The 24,794-nt window shown below is 45.0% G+C and overlaps 1 protein-coding gene across 2 annotated transcripts in view; it reads right to left on the reverse strand.

Annotated features, from left to right (window-relative positions):
- Positions 1–269: 269 nt before the first annotated feature.
- Positions 270–24,794, reverse strand: part of LOC8028018 (2-oxoglutarate dehydrogenase, mitochondrial) — a 95,185-nt gene continuing 70,660 nt past the window's right edge. For both annotated transcript variants that reach the window (XM_029968527.3, XM_029968528.4), the window contains exons 17-22: positions 21,594–21,665; positions 21,366–21,491; positions 17,549–17,621; positions 15,180–15,343; positions 9,513–9,667; positions 270–1,772 (exon numbers count right to left, since the gene is read on the reverse strand). In XM_029968527.3, the coding sequence (XP_029824387.1) occupies positions 1,673–1,772; positions 9,513–9,667; positions 15,180–15,343; positions 17,549–17,621; positions 21,366–21,491; positions 21,594–21,665 (690 nt within the window). In that variant the 3' untranslated portion in view covers positions 270–1,672. The remainder of the gene's footprint in view (positions 1,773–9,512; positions 9,668–15,179; positions 15,344–17,548; positions 17,622–21,365; positions 21,492–21,593; positions 21,666–24,794) is intronic.

A 24,794-nucleotide genomic window follows, 5' to 3' on the forward strand; every position in this document is an offset into this window, starting at 1 on the left:
CACTCTGCGAGTGCGATGCATTCTGGGAGGGAACTTGAACGGTGCCAGTGCGTGTGAAACAAACTCGCTATAAGGCCCTTGTATACTGAAAGGTGGCGCAAATCATTTTTCCAAAAATATGGCCATCCATTCGAGATATCGCCTTACGAGTGGTGTTGTAGGGATTATAGCGTCCCGCTTACAGCTCCTGCATTGTTTTCTGAAATCCAAATTTCGGTTCACCATCCCTTTAACAGTCAATCTGTGCCAAGCAAACATAAAACATTGAATGAAAACAGCAGATCTATTTGGTTTTATTGTGCACAAAATCATTGCTCTCTAGCAATTCTGAGCTTGCAAGTACAAATTAAAAATGTGGCAACAACAAATCCTGCCATTTGGAAAAGGCTGACAAAAGAAGGCTGCATCAAATGCCTTAAAAACCTAAAACTAGAACAAGTATAAATTAACGAAAGGTTATTTGCAATGACCATGAATGACTGACTCTCTCCTAACAAGCCCTGAAGCTAACTATACTTTTTCTACAAAAGGACATTCTTCCAAAGTTCACTACATATTTCAAATCAAGTTATAATTGCTTTGAATAAAAATAAGGACTACACTTATTACTCTATCTGCTTGCTGTATCCACCAAACAACACATAAAGATATACATAACAAGCTATGTACACCGTTATCACAAGCATTCCTATAGTTCACAGGCATTAAAAATGCAGCACTGTATGAACTTGCTCGGCAAGGTGGCACTTACTGCATATCTATTACTGTACTTCAGAACTAATGGTGTTTGCGTAACTTAGGCCACTATTGCAGTTTGCTGCTAAAGACGCCTTTGGGTGCATCTTCGAAAACTGCATTCCAAGTGCTAAAGCAGTAAATGGCTACAACTCGAGTGGTTCTACTAACTGCAGAAGAGAAAACAGCGGAATTAGAGCAAGTCTAGCACATGTCCACAGCAAAGTTGGCAACAACTCAAAGCTCAGCTCAACAATTTGTATGCCGTGCCATACTGCAGTTGGTAAATATTACTTTGAATTGTCAACTTCACCACTCCAATAAAATGCAAACAAAAGGCAAACGAAGGCTACCATAAATACTGCAATGCAATATTCCTATAAAGAAGGAATAACTATAAACAAGCCAGGCCACAGAAACTAACTGCTAGCATACCAGTAAACCAATAACCAACACTCAGGTGCAAAACAGCTCCTAAGTTGGGGAACAAAACTGTACCACGGTGGTTACCTAACCTCTAGAGCGCCAACCACTAGCATGCTTAAAGAAAATGAAAATAACTGAAGTCACAGTATAACTGCAAAATGATGGTGGTTGTACAGCCTACATTGTCAAAAAATAGCATATGAAAATGCTATCAGCAAATGACCATGTAGAGAGAAAATCATTAACAAACACCCACATATCTCAGGCTTTCTGCAACCCCTGCCCCAAGCTTTTTTTTTTTTTCTTTTTTTCCTTTTTTAATTTTTGGCTTTGGTTCATTGCAGCCAGAGTGAGCAGGAGGTGCAGCTGGCCTTCAATTTACTCATGCTGGAGGCAAGGCATCTTCTCTGTAACAGCACACCAAAGCGACCCAAGAAGACAGGGAAAAGAGAATGCTTTCGTTGAAGGTGGTGGAGACGTGGGGGGGAGCAGCTTCGGGGGAAAGGAATTACTAGACAGAGAAGGAGTCGTTGAGCAGCTTTTCAAATTCCTTCTTGTGGACGTGCTTGCTTCCGGTGGCAGTGGAAGGAGACACGTTGCGTCCAATGTACCTGCCACACAAAGGAGCACTATTACCAAAATGAATTGCACAAAGAGAGACTCTCATAGCATTCAAGAGTCCACCATCATGTTCCACAGCTGGGTTTAAAAAGTAAAACTCTTCATTCTCATAGATGAAATCGCAAAACATGGGTTCACACTTTGCTTTACCCTAAAGTGGACCAAACAAACACTATGAACTAATCAAGTATATCGAGATGGGCCAGGCGGCCCCGAGATCCGCAATATCAAAATGTGGAGCACAAAGTGATGCACCCTGTATTTAGGTTGGGACTGGTTTTAAAGGTTCATAGTATCCACATAGACCATTGTAGAACTAAACAGGGTGTCTACACTAAGGTCTTGCAGCTCAGCTGTGCAAACACATCATAGCATGTCTATTTGCTTTAGACAAGATTAGTGAAGTATCTATTTGCATTAAAAGAAGGTCATACCTCGTTATTGCGAATGTCAGACTAAAGGCATACTGAACCTTAATGTGAAGTTTTAAAAATAATACCCAAGTGACCTTCCCGGGTTGGCACAGCACCAAAATATGTGATTCAAACACATGGAAGACGTTTGAATTATTCTATTTCTTTGAACCATGGTCTCTCATCACGCCGATCAGACAAACCGTCAGCCAGAAGCAGACGGTGCGTACGAGGCCTACTGGAAATAGCCATGGCAGAGCTAATCATGCTTACTTGCTCTCTCTCGTCCTTCATTCTCCTCAATGGGGGTATTCACAGGACGGCATATTGTATGATGTTATTCGCAGTAAATGCTCAGAACTTGCTCCCATTTATCATCTCCTAAGAACAATGATTCAGATTGTGTGGAATGGACATTGTATGTGCATCTGCATGCATTGCTCACAGGCAGTGAAGCCAAAGTTATAGGTACCCGTGTGCTCCCAGACCTTGAGCACCAATTAAAGCTTTATACATCTGGTGTTCCCTTCTTATGAAATGCAAAAAAAAATTATCTTCGAGCATCGTTCTGAACGACAACGACGGCGACGATGCGGAAAGGTCGCAGGCGTACAGTAGCACTCTAAGCCTTTTCCTTGGTACATGATCGCACTCCTCATGAGATGGCACTTTTCTGCCACTCTTGCTGCTACTGCACATCACCAGAGTACAATCGAGGTCCGAGCTCGAGGTACGAGCAGGTACAAGCACACTTGACAAGCACGAAACGGGCCGAGGCGGCCAAATACCAGATGGAAGCGCGACTAGCGGTTATACCCTTTGTAAGGGGCGGCAGCTTGCGCTACTTAGCCTAAACCGGGCAGAGTGCCTGCCCAAGGTGGCCTACCTGGCCGGGCAAGTGGCGTGACGTCACGAAGCAAGCTTCCAAAAATGTGCACCAGGGGTTGCATACAATATTTATGTTTCGATTTAATCAATTCTGAACATGATCTCGCTCAAGACAATGTAACTCATAACTAGTCGGTCTGCCATAAATGCCAGTTCAATCAACAATTTTCACCCAAAATATCGGTTCAGTATCCCTGCAATAAACTTTTCAGATTTACGAAAATTTCAAAATCCCTTTTTCATTTTTTATGGTTTCAATTTAAATATATTTCAGTATGGATTTCAAAATACAGAATATTTCAGAATAATGTATGCAATTTAATGGCTCTTGTATATGTAAACACCTCAAAATTATGAATTTATTTCCTAAAAAAGTTAACGAAATATACTCTGCGTTTTCATTACTTGGCAACTTCTGTCACAGGTGGCTCTCAAAACTGACAGCTATCATCATCAGCAAACATTGGCCGGTCGGTGGCAAATGCACATTAGGTAACAGGCCTAGGTCTGTTCTCGCACTAGCTACACAACGTCAGCCGGTGAGGCTTCTTGCCAACTTGCTTGTGCCGCGATTTTTGGTTTGATTTTCCGACAACGAGTTCCTCTTCAGAAAACCGATCTTCTGAAAACGCCAGTCCAGCCAGAAGGTGATGAGCACCAAGACAAACTGTGGAGCAAAGTCATCAAGAAGCTTGCCGTGGACCTTTCAGTGGAGTTCGAGGATTAAACGACGGAATGGGTACATCGGCAGAGCTGACGACCAACGACATTCTAGACCTCGACCGTGACAAGGAAGACTTCAGCGACAAGGCGCCCAAAACAATGAGGGTGCAGATCCAGTACTCGTAGATCAACAGGAAGAATCTGTCTCAACCTCCAATGCCCAGAGTGCCATCAGCAAGTTAAGCATGTTCCTTGGAAACTGTACCGATGTGACCGAAGCGCTTAACAAAAACGTTGACGACATGGAATCATTCTTCCTGCAGTGCTTGTGCTGCACCCACCAGAAAGAGATAACAGATCGCTTTTAATAAATATGCGGTGTTCCATAGCATGTATTACTTTTGATCACAAATGACTTAGTGCCATCTCGTTGCAGAGGCAATTTATTTCTTTCGTCCAATTTAAATATTACAGAGCCGATCTAAGAGTTTTTCACTAAAGCGATATTTCAGAGTAACGAACGATTTTTGGGGGTTCCATTAAAGCTGTTGTATCAAGATTTGACTGTAAACAGATGCTGATCTCAATGTTGGTAGAGTTGTCAAATATCAAGAGTTTGAAAGGTTAGGGAGCGCAACAATCATTAAATATACCCAGTATAAACCTAATGGCTATAACTTTTTTTCCTCCTATCATTTGAATACTACCACTCGGTAGGTCAAATGTGTGGGGAAAATAAATGATAGCAACTGTGCTATACTGTGAAACACAACAGAACTATAGTCTAGGTTAAAAAAAAAGGTTCCACTCAACAAAGGCATTGGCGCTTGGATTTAAACCATGTGGAAATTGCCCAAGTGCTTATGCAACCAAAGCATTTTGCACAGAACTACAGCAAAACCTGAACATAACGAAGCCGAGCGAACTGAATACTCAGTTAACTCAGATTAAATCGAATACTCCGTTAAAACAAAAATGACATTTTTCGAGCCCAAACTTTTATAATCCTACAGTAATCCCTCGTTATAATGAAATTGCTTTTTATAGATTTATCACTTTTATCAAAGTTCAATGTGGTCCCCACCGAAATGCATGCATTTTTAATCGGATTATTCGAAGTGTGTCGACGGTCGACCCCACTTATTACGAAGGTCGCGGTGCCGAAAGCATGCAAGCCTACACAGAGGTTCACACAGACCCTTGTGTTCCCTCGCCGTTCTTACACCGAAGCAAACGGCAAACTGGGAAAACGGAGTAAATGGATGATCGAGGGCAAAGCGCGCAATGCCTGGCAGAGCGCTGCTTCCGATGCCGATGCGCCGACGCAGGCAGGAAACAGCGGGAGCAGCGTCAACGTTCGGACTCTACTCATAGCACCCCCGGCCAAAGCTGCCCGACTGCTGTCGGAACTGGGTTAAGAGAGCAAGGGAGCCCGGAGAAGATTATCCCTTCGGGAGCTCTTGACGCGCGCACCTGCACGGGCACGTTAGCGGCGTACTACATGCACACGTGCATCGTATGGGAAATTGGGAGTGTTTACCGAAAGTCGCTTAGATCTGCACGGGTGAGAGAAGTGGCCGGCCAAGTCCGAACTCGCCAAAGAATTCGACGTTCCGGCATCGGCTGTTCGACATTGTTTACCATTTTGCAGAACTAGCAAAGCATATTGGACGGGTTCGAGAAGTTCCCCATGCACCAGAAAACGCGCCTGCGACCCGAAGATGAAAGATTGCCAACTGCATTGCGCATGTTGGATTTTTTCTTGCGAGCATGCTTGCCAAGCAGGTGCACAATTTCCATACCTGCAACAATCTCTACAGGAGTGTGTGAAAACATGTTGGCAAAGCAACCAAGCATAACTTTGATTCCTTCGTGCTTAACGATGCAGACGTTCCCGCTGTTGCTCCTACCACGGATGCTGCGATCGTAGGCCTTGCGTGCGGCCAGGGCACACACGAAGCGACATATGTACAGGAAGCAACTCGGGAAACGCCGACAACTGCGGCGACGCAAAACATCCTACGGCTGCTTCGAAACAAAGTGGAGCGCAGCGATAGTGACAGTGTTCTTGCGATGTCTGGAGCAGTTCGAGAACTACCGTATTTATTCAAATATATGGCAACCTTTTTTTTTTTTTTCGGAAATGTAAAAAATTAAGGGTTGACCTATAATAGTTACCAAAGAATTTCGACCTACATTCGTGTGTGCGAGATCGCACACCTGAGGGATGTGCGCTCTAGCGCACATCCCTCGGGCATCGGGTTTTGCCATGCATCGCGCCTGTTGCGTTCCGCTCGCTGGGCAAGGGGAGGGAGAGGAACGTGATGCGCCATGCACTTTGCCCTCCATCCCTCTCCCCCACAAACAAGCACAAAAAAAGAAAAAATAATAATCCCGAGGATATCTTTGTTTGTTGTTTGCGGCAGCAGCTCGCATGTTGCTCACAGCGCCTCACGGCATTGCACGTTGCTCGTGTCTTTGTATTTGGTCTTTTGTCGCTTAACCTGTCTCCTCCTTCTTACGTTTCTTCTTGTGGTCATTTTACAACGATGTCAGTGAGGTATTGTTGCGAATTTGCAAGGATGTCTACCAAGCTATGAAGCTTCGGACAACGATGGCATGTTCGGAAGTTCTGACGATGATTAAGCATTTGGCATCGTCCTGTGATTTAGCTGAGAGTGCTGCAAATAAAGGTTTGTTTCTTTCTTTTGCTCAAACTTTCCCCTGTTCTTAAAAAAAGAAAAAAAAAAGGTTAACCTATACAGTGAAACCTCGTTATAACAAAGTTGAAGGAGCGGTCGTAATTATTTTGTTATAACCATTAGTTTGTTATTGCCAATGTCCATTTCTTTCCCCTATTAGTAAGCAAGGGGAATTATGATTGCTTTGTTATATCCATTAGTTTGTTATATCCCATTTTGTTATAACAAGGTTTTACTGTATTTGAATTATTTTTTTTTTTTTTCTCGGTGGGTTCAATAAATAGGGGTCGGCCTATTTTCGTGGTTACCCTATTTTCGAGTACAGCCAGGATGAAATTATCAGTAAATTCCACTTAATTATATTTTCACTCGGTAAAGCTGCGGCGAGATGTTCATAACCAAGGTTTGTTTGATTAAATATACTGTCAGAGTGTTCCGCAGTGTTCCCGTCCACTTCAAGGCTGCTGACACTGTTTCTGTGGCTCTATTGCTTTTATCAAATTACCGCTTATATTGAATTTTTTTTTTTGCCATCCCACTGACTTTGTTATTACGAGGGATTTACTGTAGTTTTAATGTAATGGCATCCAGAGAGATACTCTGACACAACATTGGCAAAGTGCTCACGTGCCAAAAATGTGCTTTTTACGTGCTCATAAATTTCTTCTGCAACCCGCACCACTAGGGCAAGAGGGAAACCTTAGAACTTTTGAGGAAACAAATCAAGGTCTCTTTCTGGCATCACCATCCGTGCGCCTTTATCAGCACACTGCAAGAGCCAGCTGGGGCTCTCGTTGAAGTTCACCTAACCCATCAGAAACACTAAGAGAGTGCACTTTTCTGCAATGCGTGGGTTCTGCATGCACACTCGAAGATCACTAAAGTGTCGAGTAGAAAGCTTGCACTAGAGGGGCGATGTCTGAAAGACCTCTCTGCCGGTCTACGTTCTTGCCCTGGCGTTGTGCTGCCGTTCATATCTGCCGCGCCCGCGCCCGTCTCTGGGCCTAACAGGGTGGGTGCAAGAGGAGAACTGCCAAATGTAATTGAACTGAAACTGAACAACACTGCCCTCTATTGCATGCGACATAAATAAAACATCATGGAACTGCTACATTCATCTAATATAAATGACTAAAGCCCAAAGTACTGAGTTTGATTTCCCATAGAAACGAAACTAGGGTCGTGCAATCTTATTGCTGACAGGCCAGCAACGGACTTTGAGGCATTCTAAACAGAACAAATTTGAAATCACCTCTTTTCACTAATTTTTTTTTTGTCCGGGAAGGCTTCGTTAATTTGGGTTGATGGTCAAATTTATTTTGTTATTTCATGTCCCTAAAAGCATAGAGCCCTTTGGGAATTTGTGGGGGAATTAGAATTTTTTTTGCTAAATTGTGAATTTCATAAAATTGAGCTTTGTAAAATCCAGTTTAACTGTATGTTTTCGCACCTGTCTTCGATAGCAATCTCTTAGGCAAATAGAGGATTTTGGGTCCGAATCGGATTCGAAGCGAATAGTGATCTTGGCCGAATAATTTTGAATCGAATAGTTTGAATAGCACAAGCAACAAATACCACAAGATATGTTTAAACTATAGTTTTTGCCCTTATTTGCCCTTATTTGGTATTAGAAGTACCGTAATTTTAAGTGTATTGAGTTCGGGAGCATGAAACGGTCAGAAGCTTGCGCCACCTGGCCGGAAATCTAAGCCAGAGTAAGTCAAACCTGTTTATATCGAACTCGCAAAACAATGTCTACCAGTTCAATATAGCGGGTAATTCGATATAAAAGTTTTAATGAATTTGACTCTCAAAAATCCACTTTCTGCTGAAATATTACACAATGAAGTAGTCTTGCATCTTCTGCTGCTTTTTCTTCATTGCATCCACAATAACAATATTTTTCTACGCTATCGACGGACTCCAAAATGCTGAGGCCGCTGCCTCCTATATTCGCGCATTAGCGCCGAACTATGCCGAGAGCACGGAGTACGTCCGAACAGGAGCACCTTCTCCTGCAGAGTGCCGTTTTGCTCTGCAAGTTGGCTTTCCCCTAAGACAGGTGTCTGCATTGGGGGAAGCCAGCTAGCAGAGCAAGCTGGCTATTTTTTTTTTTTTTCCGGGCGGCCGCGTCAATTGTTTGGAAGAAAAAATAATATTCTCTTTTGCGGAGGGAGCGGGGAGAGAGAGCAGGGAGCACCCTCTCTCCGCTCCCTCCGCAAAAGATATTTTTTCTTTCCTTCCGGGCAATCGACGTGGCGGCCCGAAAAAGAAAAAGCCAGCGTGCTCTGCAAGCTGGCTTTCCCCCAATGTAGCCAATCGCGTTGGGGGGAAGCCAGATTGCAGAACAAAACGGCGTTCTTGGCAGTTTGATATATCGGTAGCGGCTGCTATTTTTGTTAGAAGTAACCATAGTTTTTGCTATATATTATCACTAATATTACTGTGCACAAAAATTGTTCGATATAAGGAATAATTCGATGTAAATGGGTTCGATATAGTCGGGTTTGACTGTATTTGGAAAGGTTGAATAATTCAATATTGTCGAATACTTAAACTCGATTCGAAGCAAATGCCGAATAGAACAAAATTCAATTGGCTATTCGTAATAACCGAATATTCCTCCATCCCTACAATCCGTGCAATTTGTGAAAATAAACGTAGCAGCATCTACAGAAGGCTTGTTTACAAAAGCCTTCCTCAAACGAATCTATAAAAAAAAGGTAACTGGTCATTCTCTGCAACATATGCATGCATGATCTTTGTTTAAATGTTAACAAACAATGCAGTCGTTACCCAAATAATACCTACTACAAAAAGTAACACAAACGGGTATGAACAAAACGTGATCTTGAAGTGATCAAGGAGTTTTTAGACGTTCATAGATGTGGCTTTCAATGGCTTCAATGACACCTGTGCAGGTAGCCACGATTCCACCAAGCTGCAGCAGCCACCAAATTTTGGGAATACTTCAGGTATTTTTCCTCATATGTGCCCGTCCACACGCTAAAACCCAATTTGCCCCTCGGCAACAGGCAAAGCCAGCCAGTGTGGCGCGACTCACTGAATGGGCATCTGGTTGGCCGTGACAGTCTGGAGCCTGGGCTGGATGAAGGACCAGTAGCCCTGGTTCTTGTGCTCCTCCTGGACCCAGCAGATGTCGGCATTGGGATATCTGTCCACCTCCTGCTTCACCAGGTCGAACGGGAACGGGCAGAGCTGCGGAAAGACAAGAAACGAGGCAAGGGATGGTTCCTTATCACTGCAGTCTTTACCAACGGCAAACACCGACAGCGCCCAAAACAGGAGCAGCGGGAGGCCAGACGACAAAGCAACACATGGGCAGCATTCACAAAGTGAAATTTGGGGGTTTTACGTGCCAAACCAACGACGGGCATCTGGCACGCCCCAGCCGAGTACTGAGGATTAATTTGGACCACCTGGGGATCTTTTGACGTGCAACCGAAAGCTCGGTTACACGGCGCCTCCTCCGCAATAAGCCTCCGTCAGATTGCGGGCACCCCGGCCGGGGTTTGAACCCGCCACATGGGGATCCGTAGGCCAGTGCTCTCGCCTCGGAGCCACCGAGGCGGCTGGGCAGCATCCACAGACTCATCTTAAGTGCCTATTGAAAAGTATTCTTGCCCTTCTTCCCCTTTGTTCCAAATAAGGCAAAAAAAAAAAAAGTGAAAAAAGAAAAAAAAAGGATGAGCAACAACTCTCAAAATTGTCTTGACAGGAGCAGCAAGCTGAAATTTTGGTCCGGTCAAACTGAACTGATATTGCTGCAAATGTACGCAAGCTGCGATGTTGAAATCGGACAGGTCTAGGATGGAGACAGAGATGCTGTGCATGAAGATGATTACGGTATACATGGCATAAACCTCAAGACTGCGGGCAAAACATGACACAAACACTAAAAGGCATTGAGACCTTTTAGTAGGGATGTGTGAATAGTGAACTTTCACTTTGAAGCGAATCATTATTTTGAATGAATAGTTTTGAATCGAAGCAAATAACTTCAAAGCGAAGAGAATATTTTGCAATCATTAAAATAGCGGTGAGAAAATTGTCAAAAACAAAATTTCAAAAATTTGCACAGATATGGTTTGTCTAGCCAAGTCTTCTCCAACGTGTTTTCTAAGCTATTGGAAAGACAGTCAGCAACAGATGCAAGAGAGCAAACTTTCCCAGCCTGTGCCTCATGTCATTAGCTTACTGAATGTTACTGTGGATGAATACCCACTGCTCCACATGGTCTGAGAGAAGGAGCTCCCTCCTGCTCATACGATGTTGCCCGTTGTTAAAAACAGTCTTTCGCTTGAGACTCGCGTCGCCGGAACCGAAAGGCAAAGCCGGGCAACCTTTGCCAGCAGGGAGTAGTTGTCCTTCCCGAAATTCTTCCACCAAAGGTAGGGGTTCTCTGAGCAGGGCCTCACAAGTAAGTGAAGGTATTCCTCTACCTCTTCCGATGGCCATCGGGAGCAGATGTTCAAGGTGCTAGTAGAAGCTGGAGTTCCAAAAACGTCCCACACATCACTGGTGGTGCTGGCAGGTGGGGCAGCTGCGCTTTGGGACTCTTCAGAATTCTCCTCCGGGGCGAGGCTCTTCTCTACAGCTGTGCAGAGCTGGTTCTTTGCCCACTGCTTCTCACTCTGAGCAGTGTAGCAGACCACCTTGAACCAAAGGTCCAGTAAAGTGTTTAACGCATGAGCACTTTGTAACTTGATGTCTACAAATCGGGACTTGATGCTCCAAAGCAGGTATCCCGCAAAGACCAATTCCTCTCCACCACTCTGCCACTGCCGAGTCAGCAGGACCTGCATACAATGCACTAATGCCACCACTTGCGGGAGAGTGGGGTGCTTCTCGGAGAATGATTCCCGTGTTGCCTCCTTAACGCATTTGAGGACCGATGTCACTGATGCCATGAGGTACCACTCGCTTTAGGTCAGGTTATCGAAAGCGTCTCGTTCTGACAGGTCCAAGGAGCTTGCTGGAAGCAGCTTGTGGAGGCGGGACAGCATGTCATACTTGCGGTTCCACCATGTGGCAACATCCTGGCTGATCTCAGGGTTCCAAGCCCATAGAAATTTGAATCTCTTTCAGGCGATTTCTTGCTAGAGAGCTTCGCTTGTAGTGCCCTACAACTGCTCGGGCCTTGAAACAAAGCTCATCAAAGTCCAGCGTTTCTTTCTTGGCACCCTGTATGCACAACTGCAATGTGTGTGCAAAGCACTGTAGACTGGTCCATGTCGTTCGTGACACTGCACTCAGAAGGTTCCTTGAACTGTAAGTAACAATAAGGACTGGAATGTCCTGTGGAAGTCCCCATTCTGTGGCCAGATCAAGCAGAAAGCTCTTCCAAGTTCTCAGCAGTATGGCCGTGGGGCATATGCTGGCACGCCAGGTTGTAGCTACGGGGCTGGAAGTGTGCACTGAGCAGGTGGCACGTCATCAAAATGTAACTGTCCCCCGTCCGCGACATTCACCCGTCTGTCATTAGGGTGTAGCATCGGGTTCCATTCTCGAAGTGGTCATGCAACTCACCTTTAATACACTTTTTTTTTTTTTTGGCGTAAAGCTCCAGCACCACATTTCAGGAAAATGTAGTCCTCGAAGGGACTTGGTATTCTGGCACAACAACATGCATTAATGTCAAGAACCCCAGCTCCTCGACGATTGAATAAGAGTGTAGGCCTGTGGCAACGAATAGTGCCGTTTCTTTTTTTTTTTTTTTTTTTTTGTCAGCAGTTTTGCTTGTTGACTGTCCTTCTTCAACATTGGCTTGAAGGGTCCGGGAGTTCAAACACTGCCTTCAGACTTCTTGGTTTCTGCTCTCTTCTTTGCGCTCTCAGCAGCGCGCATCTTGTCAAATTCTTCCAACGGTCCGGGACGACGTTTCAGGTGATCAACGAGGGTGGTGGTCGTACCCGTCGGTGCGACATTTCGCGCCTTTGGGTCCTCGCTCAAAGAACTCCTATATCGCACTTCGGCACATCCTCCATTGCGTTTGATCGCCCATAACTTGTCCACCCATAACTTGTTCGCGAACGCACGAGCTGCATTCACAGATCGCATGAAGCAAACGTGACAACAGAAGCAGCACAACGCAAACCAAAAGTAGCGGGGGCAAAAATGGCATGAACCAAGCACGAACACAGCAAGATAATGATGTACTATACAGATAGACAATGGCCATCATAGCAAAGTTGGAATCGGGGGCGGTAGCTTGCGTCACCTAGAGGTATGTATGGTATGGCTGCCAGTTTTGAAATTTATAGCGATTTAGAGCACAGTACTTTTAAAGCCGTCTTTACAGATAACACACTTTAAAACTGACTCAAATTTAATTCTAGGAAAATAACATTTGCAGCAGCCAAGTGGTATTCTAACTAGGATATGTTCAAATAGGAGAAGCCACCGGTATCACTATCACTGTTTTCTACTCGGTGACAGTGACACGATGTATGCGCTAGATACGCTGGACATGGAGAATGAGCCTAAAGTTTACTCGGAAGCAGAAAAAGAAAAAAAAAAAGAACATAGAAGTTGACACTGGTGACCATAGCACGTGGTTTCTGATTAAATCATTGCGAATGTCATTCTTTGTGAGTTGTTTTTCCTCCTTTCTTTCGAACTAAATCATGGTTTGCACCATCCTCACTTCGAAATACTTCAAAAATATTAAAAGTTTCCGAATAGTACTACTCAATTCGAAGTCCGAACCGAATATAGCATTATTTGCTTCGATATTTGAAGGTTTAGAATATTCGCACAACCCTACCGTTTAGTTTGTGTTGTTTTTGTCTGCATTCCCGGGGTTTATGTCATGTTCAATCTAAACCAGCTTTTTTGTGCCCTTACATTCACTTTGCAGATGATTATGTGAGCCACAAGGATTCTGAAAATTAGAAAAGCTGAGGAGAGCTCTTATACAATGTTCAAATAATTTGTGTACTTTCTGACCTGTTTATGCAAAAAAACAAATCACATATTTAAACTGATCACTGGACTCTATTGTTATATACTTGTTTATAAATACAATGTGAAAAACCCAAATTCCCCAAATTTTATTTTAAAAGCCCGATTTCTTTTGCCTGATTACTTTTAATGTGAAACATTCTTTGGCTCGATGTTCAGCATTTCGCGAAGCCCAAAAGCAAAGCCTGGAAAAAGTGTGGCCGCAAGACTTGATACTGATTGGTTGACGGGTGGGAGAGGTGAAATGAAGTTAACAGGGAGGTCATGTTACTAGAGGGGTAGGTGAGGAGGAGTGAGGTAGGCGAGGAGGAGCTTGACCACCTGTGAGCACTGAGGGAGAGGAGCTCGAGGATAGTATGGAGGGTTCTGGAAGGTCGCCAGGTGTATCCGTCCGATTGGCGGTAGCATCAGCTCGATTAGCGTTAGCATCGTTTTATTCTAGGAACAATTATCAACTGTAGACACGGCACGCATTAAACTACCTGATGAAGAGTGCCGTGAAAGTGTAGCTAAATGTTTGTGATGCTAGAACGTTTCACGTACGCAACACAATTGCCTAGCGATTCGTCATGAGTTTTTTATTACCAGCTTGGAACAAAGCACCCAATTTTTACTCCCCCATCTTTGAAAAATATAAAACCCAAAAACAAAGGGCCCTAAAAAACGTTCAGCCTTTCCACTCTCGTGAAGAAGGAAGACCAGCGGAGCTGTACTCGATACACTGCCGCAACGCGCAGTGTATTCCCGCTTCCCGCTTCTTCTTGTCCGACACGCTGCCAATCGTGAATACGTCTCCGGCGAACCAGAGTCGGTCGCACACGGGGCACGTGACGCCAAACGGGTTCTCCACAAACTCCCTCCGGAACCTCGCCGTCGCACCCGGGAACTGTTCAGCCGGCGTGGAGTGCCGTCGTCGCCGGGCCTCGCGCTTGCGCTTGGCCTCCGTTGCACAATCGTCGCCCGTGGCGTTGCCCCGCCGGCGCCCTTTACATCGCTGGTTCTGTTCTCGGCGGCGGCTTCCCAGGCGAGCGATGTGCCCTTTGGCAAGAGAATCTGAAGCGCTGGATGCAGTAGAAGTCAAGGCAACAGCGGCTTTGCGGCGGTTGTGGACCCATTCGCGCTGCTGCGTAAGTCGCCGCTCCTTCCGCAGCCTGTCTCCTTTCCCCAAAAGGGCGCGCAGCCGACCCATCGTGAGTCGAAACCAAAACTGATAAGAGCGTAGGAGCATAGGAAACAGCGTGCAAAACAGACGAGGACGAAGAAACAAACGTGATGAGTGCTGTGCTCACTACGTGTGCTTCTTCGCCGTCGTTGTTTGTTTTTCTCGCTGTTTTCTAAGATGAATTCCCACCAATGCGCCCAACTATGGTCTATTTCAGGTTACGATGTACCGCAGGAAAGGCTACAAGAGCGAGCCCCTTGCTTTGGGGCAAATCTCGGCTGCACATGCTCTCACGCACTAAGGGCAGCTGCCCACACTATGAGCTCGTGCTTCTAACCTTCGCTGCGATACAACAAAGGTGAAACGGAGTATATCAATTCTACTATGATAGGTGGAAAGGTTGTTGCCATATACGTGCAACAGCCAAAACCATACTGTGAGCATGCCGCCGTCACTTATAGATGGCAATAGCTGTCCAGTTAGGTTCGAGTCGAAATACCGGACACGATCCTGAGGAACCTAGTCCTTAACAGCTCCGCTGTAATATAAGGCCCGGACTTCTCGCCCGTTCGAGGCTAGACGCACCTGTTCCACGCGGGAGATGGCGACGTCTCCCTCGAGGTTTCGGGCCTTCCGCTCCTTGGTCAGGTCGTAGTACACCTTGCCTGTGCACAGGATGTGCCGCTTCACTGCATTCGGGTTGCCCTTGACGGCACCCTCATCCGGGATCAGGCGGAGGAACGACGTGCCTGTGCCCGGGAAGGACGACGCAGCATTTGCACAACCCACTTCCTTGCAGAGACCGCGACAAATCTACCTTATGCTATGGCAAAGATCGAGATAACTACAACCCGCAGACTGCTTGTGGCCGTTTAGCCCCTCTAGTGTCGTACATCAGCTGTTCGTCCGTGGAGGTTCGCTCCATTCACGTTTCTTTCGACATCCAGAAGCATGTTTGCGCTTGTCTTATGTTCTCTCACTGGTACACAGGCCACACATGAAGCGTGGTTTATTTTTGTACCTAGCAGCTTCTGCTGATAGTCACTGTTGGATATCCAATGGTCCAGTTAGGATGACTCGGACGTCTTAAATCGTCAAAGATGTCCAGCTCGCAAAGGGGCACAGAATGGGATGCCTATGCGTGTTTTTCATTCGTGCACTTCTAAGCATATCAGAAAGATGTCACATCCCTGACCCCACACTAACTCGCAGATTCTATCGGTTTTGAAACCTTAGGCATTGTAAAGTTGCTACACAGGAGTAAAGAAAGAAGCAAATCCATTTGGGTTTACCTTGAGATACGAACAGTCCATGATGAACAACAAGAAATTCAATGTCCCAACATGCCTTCCGAACTTATGCAGCACCATAGGTAGTTACGATCTCAAAACAGTGATAATCACCAAACTCCAGAAGGTGCTTAGCTCCAAAACTATATTGATGGCCTGATGGATAGTATCACAGAGCAATTGGATGTTAACAAGCAGGCAGCTAGAACGAAGGACCTTTATCTATCTAGCACTACATTCACAGTAATCAATTCACAACAGTCCCACTCATAACAATAACACAGAGAAACCATTAAATTCTGAGTGGAAATGCTAGCCATTGTAGAAAAAACTACAGATGTATCAAGCAAGTTTTGAAAAAAGATTTACAGTTTGTTATCACATGGCTGCACTACATGCTGGCAGAAGCATATACGGTCGAACCCAGATATATCGAATTCAAAGGGGCTCATAAAATAGTTTGATATATCGATAATTTGATATACACAAATATGTTAACTTAAGCTCCAAACTGAAATTTTCGCGCGTCTCTGCTAACGCCGAAGGCTGTGACAGACAGGACCTTACCGAATAGAGCCTCTAATGGCCGCTAAATACAGTAGAGCTTAGTTGGTGAAGATCACAAACACTGCGGCGTTTACGTGACGGTGTTTGCGATAGTTTATACCTAGCCACGACCTCCACACAGCACTGGCAACAAAACACAAAAATAATTTTAAACAAAATAAAAAAAAAAGCGAACTGATAAAAAAAAAAAAAAAGAAACCTCATTAAATTCAAGCAGCAAAAAAGAAAGTCAAAGAAAGAAAAATCTGACAAAGCAAAAACGACGAAAGAAAACGGTAAACACACACATAAGGCGTTCAAGGTGCGTTTGCTCAACCACTGTCAACAAAACAATGGCTTTTTTTTTTTCTTCTTTTTTTAGGGGTTAAGGAGTTCTGCAGGGACAGCGGTGTTGTGGGAAAAAGCGCACGCTACCGTTCCAACAGCGAGCACTCCCTGCCCTCCCTACGGGCGGCGTGCCCTTCACTTTGCTTTTGCCATCCTCTTTTTTTTCTTTTTACTTTTTTTTTCTGATTTTTTTTTTTTTTTTTTTTTAATTTACAATTGTTTTTTTGCTGCATATCCCCGTGCGCGTATGCTGGCTTGGCGGTCTGCCTGCTCCGCAAAGCAAAGAAGCAATGCGCTGGCCGCTGCCGCAATCCGACCGCGGGAGAAGCGACCTCATTTGTCCTTCGTTCGCTATATCGGGTGTCCCTGCCAAGGGAGTTCAATACAGAAAAACAACGCTCCTATACTATTACATATGATTTTCAAGGCGATGTTTGTATTGTTCAGTATAAACAATAATTCGAAATACCCGGGTGTGATATAACCGGGATCGACTGTAAGTACCATGAAGTAGTATGCAAATTTGAAGCTTTTATAAGCATGCAAGATAGTAAGACTCATTGACGCCCAGCAAACACTACAAACTCTAATACATCTTCAGTTTTGTCTGATCAAATTCATGTTTCGCTCTGCTGTATAGGCTTCTCATCAAAATAGTGTTTTCAGAAATTAAACGTTTCAGATACTTGTGGGTAAAAAAATATCCAAAGTTTTTAATTAGATGACTCTGTAGGCAACCACAACAAATAAATTTAAAAAATGCCAACACACCTTCAGTCATTTCGTTGAAATGAGACTTCGCTTCTGGATGCCGGAGTAGCGACTTCGGTGTCAGAGCAATCAACTAGAAGAAACAAATGAAATACCGTTATAAACAGATATAGGAGGAGGTTTTCATTGGTGCACCATAATGTTCCAATTCCAAGTCTACGGTGGGTCTGCAGCTAAATTCCTTAAAAAATAGGGCAGGTGTTGTTAAGCAAAAGATGACAACAAAATTGTTCAGCCTGTCCACTCTCGTGAAGAAGGAAGACCAGCGGAGCTGTACTCAATACACTGTCGCAACGTGAACGCGCCCGATTCCCGCTTCTTCTCATCCGACACGCCGCCGATCGTGGATACGTCTCCGGCGAACCAGAGTCGGTCGCACGCGGCGCACGTGCCGCCAAACGGGTTCTCCACGAACTCCCTTTGGAACGTCGCCGTCACGCCCGGGAACCGTTCAGCCGGCGTGGAGTGCAGTTGTCACCGGGCCTCGCGTTTGCGCTTGGCCTCCGTGGCATGATCGTCGTCCATGGCGTTGGCCCGCCGGTGCCCTTTACATCGCTACCTAATTCTGTTCTCGGCGGCGGCTTTCCAAGGGAGCGATGTGCTCTTCTTTGGCAAGGGAATCTGAAGCGTTTGACGCAGTGAAATTCGAGGCAATAGCAGCTTTGCGGCGGTTACGGACCCATTTGTGCCGTTGCGTACGTGGCCACTCCTTCCGCAGCCAGTCTTCTTTCCCCGAAAGGGCACGCGGCTGACCCATCCTGAATTTAAACCGAAACTGATAAGAGCGTAGGAGCATAGGAAACAGCGTGCAAAACAGACGAGGACAAAGAAACACACGTGACAAGCGCTGCGCTCATCACGTCTGCTTCTCCTTGGTCCTAGTCTGTTTTTCACACTGTTTCCTACGATGAATTCCCACCAACGCGCTGCCCGACTATCCATTCTTCTACGATAGCTGGAAAGGTTGGCGCCATCTACGAGCGACGGCGGAAACTAGACTGGTTGTGTGCTTGCCGCCGTCGCTTATAGATGGTGGTAGCTGTCCAGGTAGGTTTGAGTCGACATACCGGACACAATCCTGGGGAACCTAGCCCTTAACAGCTCTGAAGTAAAAAAAAAAAAAACCAAGCTAGGAAGGCGTATTGCCCTTTTGTTTGCAGTCCCCTGGACAAGGAAGCAGGTGCATCCAGAGAGACAGACTCCAAGCATTCTCCTCTCCCTGCCACTCTCTTAATCCCCTCCCCTTATTGACATCATAGAACTTTCATTTTTCTCTCCACACAACTATTTACTAAGCAGACTTGCAGCAGCAACTTTCGATGGGCAGGCAATGTTTCAGTATTTTCGCGGGAACCAAAACATGGCCTACAAAAAGAGTGGGTGATATTTCCGCAAGAGGTGCAGAATTGGGATGTTATGGTGAACCAATCTCTATTCTGAAGAGAGGAGAGTATGCACAAGAACCCCTTTGGCGAGAAAAGAGATCACACCCAAACGATTCTACACACTTTGCCTTTCTAAAGATAAAGCACCCTTTGGACAATGTTGGCTTATGCAAGACTGAATTGCCTTCCACCTGAAACGGACCTCACCTCGCTCCCTCTCGGCAATTGGTGTGCTGTTAAAAAAAAATCAGCCTGGTACAGGCTTTGGTCCCAGGATGGAAGCCTAAACCTGGCGGATCTGTCCCGCAGCAAAGGTGGAAGGCAATTTATTCTCGCATAAATCATCTCCACCTTGGGGAACTTGCGCTAAGTATTTACATCTAATGATGGTTTAAAAACCATCACTGCGAAAAAAAAAACGCAGCTAGTGTTTCGACAAAAGACAGACTGCTTCGTTGCCTCTGGCAACATCTGCAAACATGCATGCCTCTCGGATGGCAAGTGCGAGTCCACTATGTATTAAGTTTACTTGTCATTTCAAAAAGAGTAAACAAAAGCAAAATGAACTCTGGTAATAACCAATTGCATCACTATGACAGTGTCGGTCACCCTGTATGTCGCCTGCTAAATTCTGCAAATTAAGGTGAAGGCTGTCCCATAGCATGCTGTCCCAGTGCAATCCACATCAATAAAAAAATGTACCCCTGTGACTTTATCATAATATATCTCAATTGTTGTCTTACTGCATCACACAAAATATGTATTTTGCAGTTGTTTTGTGTTTTACACCAGAATTTTAGCAGATATTTACTATTGAACTGTCCCAAGTTTATGACAAAGAAAGTACCCGGACAGTCTAAGGAGAGCAGCCGTTCTGAATGCAACAAAATTTATCGTAGTCCTAAAACACCAAAGGAAAGACTCGCATGAAAATAAGACATGCACAAGGTACCGAACTATGCTCAAAACCTGAACTCTAGAACGGAAACATTCTGCCACGTTGGGGAGACAACTGATTTCATTTATTCTATAAGACTATCAGGGAAACATGTTTCCCAAAATCCTGCTATGACTCAGTTGCCTGAAGGTTGCCCCATTATTTGTATACATTCCAGGATTACTATTATACAGTAGTCTCATGTTGGAATGAAACTTCATCAAGGTGCTTGTGCATTAGAAGATTTGGGGATTGATATGGGGCACCATTCAGCCATGACACAAACTTAAAACTCATAACAAGGAGTACCTCCCCTTTCTAATCTTATTTATTTATATATTTACACGTAACTCTGCTGTGTCAATTAGGGCAATATAGCGAGAGGATTACACAGGAAATCAATAAATTTAATGAGATGATTATGCCACAGGAAATAATGTGTATGGTACCAATCTCTTTCGGTATAGACAAATAAGAGAAGAGTAAGATAATGATACAATTTCAACCCCAAGTTTTCCCTTGCTGGCTGAGAAAGTGTAAAAATGAATTTGCTAATGCTTTTGTGGTTTTATTAGAACTAAATTAGTTCTCCAATTTTATTTCCCATCTAAATTACATTCATATATCACCCCGTTTTTTCCAATGCAGCGTTTCCTTTCCTAGGTGAGTCTTATCAATTGGCAACTATAATTCTGCGCTACATATTATATATAAAAACGGAGACATAGGTACCATACTTTACAAATTCTAACGCCCACCTTTAAAAAAAAAAAGCAGCTATACCCATTTTCACCTCGAGAACCGTAGCAAAAAAGGGTCCGGCTCCTTGCAGAGCATTACTGATTTTCCCTTTCATGTAGAGAATTTACATATATGCGGGTGCATTTGAGATTAGATATATGTTGTCTTATCAAGAAGTGCATGTTTCAAATGCCAAAAGCATTGCTTCTTCCTCTCACAACCAAATCTCGTAAAAACTACTTCGCGCCGCGTATGAACAATGCGCAAAACTTGCTTTTTTCTTGAGGTGAGAATGGGTATAGAAATGGCATGTGCGTTACAATCTGATACAAAACCGAAATAACACTTGCGACGCCCACGACATCGCCCTTACAAAATGGCGGTGTAGCGTTCGCTTGTCCATATTCATCCCGTTTGTTCCTGCTTTGTTCAGTCATAACCCACACTTGCAAAAGCTGATATGGCTAAAGCGTTCCTTCAAGAAATGTGGGACTCTTAACGCAATGGACGGCACTGGGGACGACATGCTCTGGTGCACAGACAGCAAAAGAGAACTCTCCGAGTGCAAGGACTAATATGCTTGCAAGTCAACAAACTTTGCTCATCTTCCGTGCACAAAAATTTCCCTTTTTTTCTTCACTATGCAAACTGGGTGCGCATTAGAATCAGGTAAATACGGTAAGACAGCATTTAACCCCCAACGATGCAACATCAACAATCACTCATTGAAGAACCAGACGGTCAGTGGACTTACAGGTTTCCGGAACGGAAGTGCAATTTGCCTCCTCAGCACGTGGAAATAGTTGGCCGGCGTCGTGCAGTTGACCACAATCATGTTGATGTCGTTTAGCTGCCTCATTGCAAAGTCCTCGTCTATGGTCTGCAACGAAATGGGCACGATTCGTGACGGATCAAGTAAGCACTTGCGGGCAATTTCTCGCTTCACCGCTAATGATCAACAAAAGTGTAAGAGGAAACTTACGGGAAACACGTCGGACTCTTCACTGCAGAGTTGAAGAAAACGTTCTGCCCTGGCGCTAGAGTGCTCGGGACCCTGTGAAAGTGAAGCAGCAGTTTTGTTGTAATGTGCATGCCACAAACTGTATGACAGATTCTCCTAGCAAAAGTCTTAAAAGTGCCCGAGTAGCCCATAAACCACTTTGGTTGAGCAAAAGAAAATGTGCCTTATGAGCAAATAGAGCTCACATAATATGAAGTCACACCTCTATAGTCGGTTGCAGGTTAAGAAACCAAGACCAGTTTCTTCTGCAAAACCTTCCACTCTTTCCTCTTTAGTAGAGTGAACGGTGGAGAGGAGGCAAACCCCTCCTCGCCTCCCCTCCAGCATTCGTGCTGCTAAATAAAAAGGCCGCATTTCCACGTGGTGAATGATTTTGATAGGGGCGAAGCTCTGGCAGTTTTGTTGTAATGTGCATGCCACAAACTGTATGACAGATTCTCCTAGCAGACCAGCGAAATGCTACTGAGCAAGTACTAAGCTGTGCCTTTTTGGGTTTTAGGCGGCGAAACACGGCAGCAAGCATCGCAGCTGACCGGCCTACCGCCGCCAGCCTTCGTCTCAGCGCAAGTCGCGAGAATCAAGGAAGCTACGCAACATCATTGCGTCACTGCCTCGTCATCGGCAGTGCAGGGCCGTGCAAGTTTCGGCGGACTGCGGTGCGGGCGCCGTTGTTATCTTCAGACGGGTGCATCGAGCATCTCTGGATTCGCCGCCTACTTAAGCACCGATCGCAAGGGAACACGTAGCAGACCAGCGAAATGCTACTGAGCAAGTACTAAGCTGTGCCTTTTTGGGTTTTAGGCGGCGAAACACGGCAGCAAGCATCGCAGCTGACCGGCCTACCGCCGCCAGCCTTCGTCTCAGCGCAAGTCGCGAGAATCAAGGAAGCTACGCAACATCATTGCGTCACTGCCTCGTCATCGGCAGTGCAGGGCCGTGCAAGTTTCGGCGGACTGCGGTGCGGGCGCCGTTGTTATCTTCAGACGGGTGCATCGAGCATCTCTGGATTCGCCGCCTACTTAAGCACCGATCGCAAGGGAACACGTCGCAGACCAGCGAAATGCTACTGAGCAAGTACTAAGCTGTGCCTTTTTGGGTTTTAGGTAAGCTTGCATTCATCCTTCTGTATACCGCGGGAGTGTACAGATTGCATTTCGCTGGTCTGCCCCTTTATCCGCTATTTTGTCCGCCATGGCCGCGCAGAGTGAATGCATTGCGTGTCTTAAGTCTTTGCCGGTGGATGGTATTGTTGCGGCATGTTCAGAGTGTCAGCACGCCTATCATACTGGAAAGTGCTCAGGTGTGACCAGAAAGGCTCTGATGGCTCTGTCGCCAGAGAGGCGTACCGCATGGAAGTGCAATACATGCACACTCCATGCAGCCCGTCAGTCCACCGCGGTTGACGACCAACAGACGCCAGATGGGGGGTCGCCGACACAGCCTGCGTCACTGAGCACTCGCGAGAGGAGTCTGGACAAGATAGTAGCTCAAAATGACGACATTAGCAAGCGACTCATGGACGTCTTGAGCAGAATAGAATTTATTGAAAAAGCGTTGGAGACTCAGACTGGTAAAGGTGATACTATAATGGCGAAGTTAGATCACCACGGGAAAACAGTCGACGCAATAGACACCGCCATCACTAACCTGTCAGCAAAGTATGATGAACTTCTGCGAAGATTAGACACACAAAGCGTTACAATAACAGAACTAACAAAGAGGACAGGCGAACTAGAAGCAAGGGTGGCGGAGCAGGATGTTCAAATTCGAGACCTGAAAACAGCAGTAGATAACGCAGAACAGTACTCCAGGCGAAAAAACGTAGAGATCCATGGAATCGTACAGCAACCCAACGAGAATGTATTAGACGTTCTGAAAGACCTAGCTGCCAAACTCGACCTTCCGCAACCAGGCACAGAGGACATTGAGGCTGCCCACCGACTTAGGTCGAGGGAAGGGAAAATACCACCGGTTCTTATCAGGTTTGCGGAAAGAAAAACGAGGGACCTGTGGATGACGAAGCGAGTGACACTAAGAAATGAAAATATTTACATTAACGAGAATTTAACCAAAACACTGAAAGGTCTACTTTGGCAAACTAGGGAATGTGCAAGGGCAAAGGCGTACAAGTTTGTGTGGATGAGAAATGGCAAGATTTTCGTACGGCAGAAAGAAGGCGCTGGTGCCATCCGTATCGAAAGTGAAAGAGATTTAACTAAACTAACGTAGCAATGGAGAGCACTTTCGACTCGATACGCGAATGGGACCTTTATAGGGCGCGAGTGCAGACGGAGAGTAGCTGCAGTAATGTAGAGCTTAGCCTTCTGCATGTAAATGTCCGAAGCTTGCGCAGGCATTGGGACGAACTTTTAGTTATATTATCTGGAAGACTGGCATCGCTGGATGTATTAATATTGAGCGAAATTAGCGTGGACGAAAAATCGTGTTCGGAATTTACGTTGGCTGGTTTCAACTCATATTGTCTGTGTCGTGAAGAAAAAAGGGGAGGTGGTTTATTGATGTTTGTAAAGAATGATTGGTTTTCAGATAGGATAAACGTATCCATGGTCCACGCAGAAGTTTGCGCAGTCTCGATTCACAAATCTTCGTCTTCATATATTGTGTGCGCGGTTTATCGACCGCCTCATTTAAACATAAACATGTTCTGTGAGGAATTTTCTGTCCTATTTCGCCATTTCGATAACAACCATCATATTCTACTAGCTGGTGATTTCAATATTGATATTTCGGACGAAACAAAATACGGAGTTTCTAATTATTTAGATGTTCTTTCTTCCTTTGGTCTAGAGAACGTAATACTAGATTACACGAGAGAAGAATATTACGGTTGTAAAATAACTAAGTCATGTATTGATCATATAATAACTAGACTTGGAAATGTGACATTAGTTCCTGCAGTGATTAAACAAAAAGTCGCGGATCATTATTGTATAGCTCTTGCGGTATTAGTGGAAAACCCAGCCAATTACACGTCCAACCGTACAGTGCTTAAAACAGTCTTAGATGATAAAAAGATAGACCGTCTCATTAGCGCGTATGATTGGAATTCATTGGGAATGTATGATCATATCACCACTTACAATTTGCTCGTAAATAGATTTAAAGAGATTTATAAAACCTCTTCCACGATTAAAAAGATAA

The sequence above is a fragment of the Ixodes scapularis genome, unplaced genomic scaffold (genome assembly GCF_016920785.2).
Source record: "Ixodes scapularis isolate PalLabHiFi unplaced genomic scaffold, ASM1692078v2 PGA_scaffold3__209_contigs__length_174095766, whole genome shotgun sequence".
Classification (NCBI taxonomy): Eukaryota; Metazoa; Arthropoda; class Arachnida; order Ixodida; family Ixodidae; genus Ixodes; species Ixodes scapularis.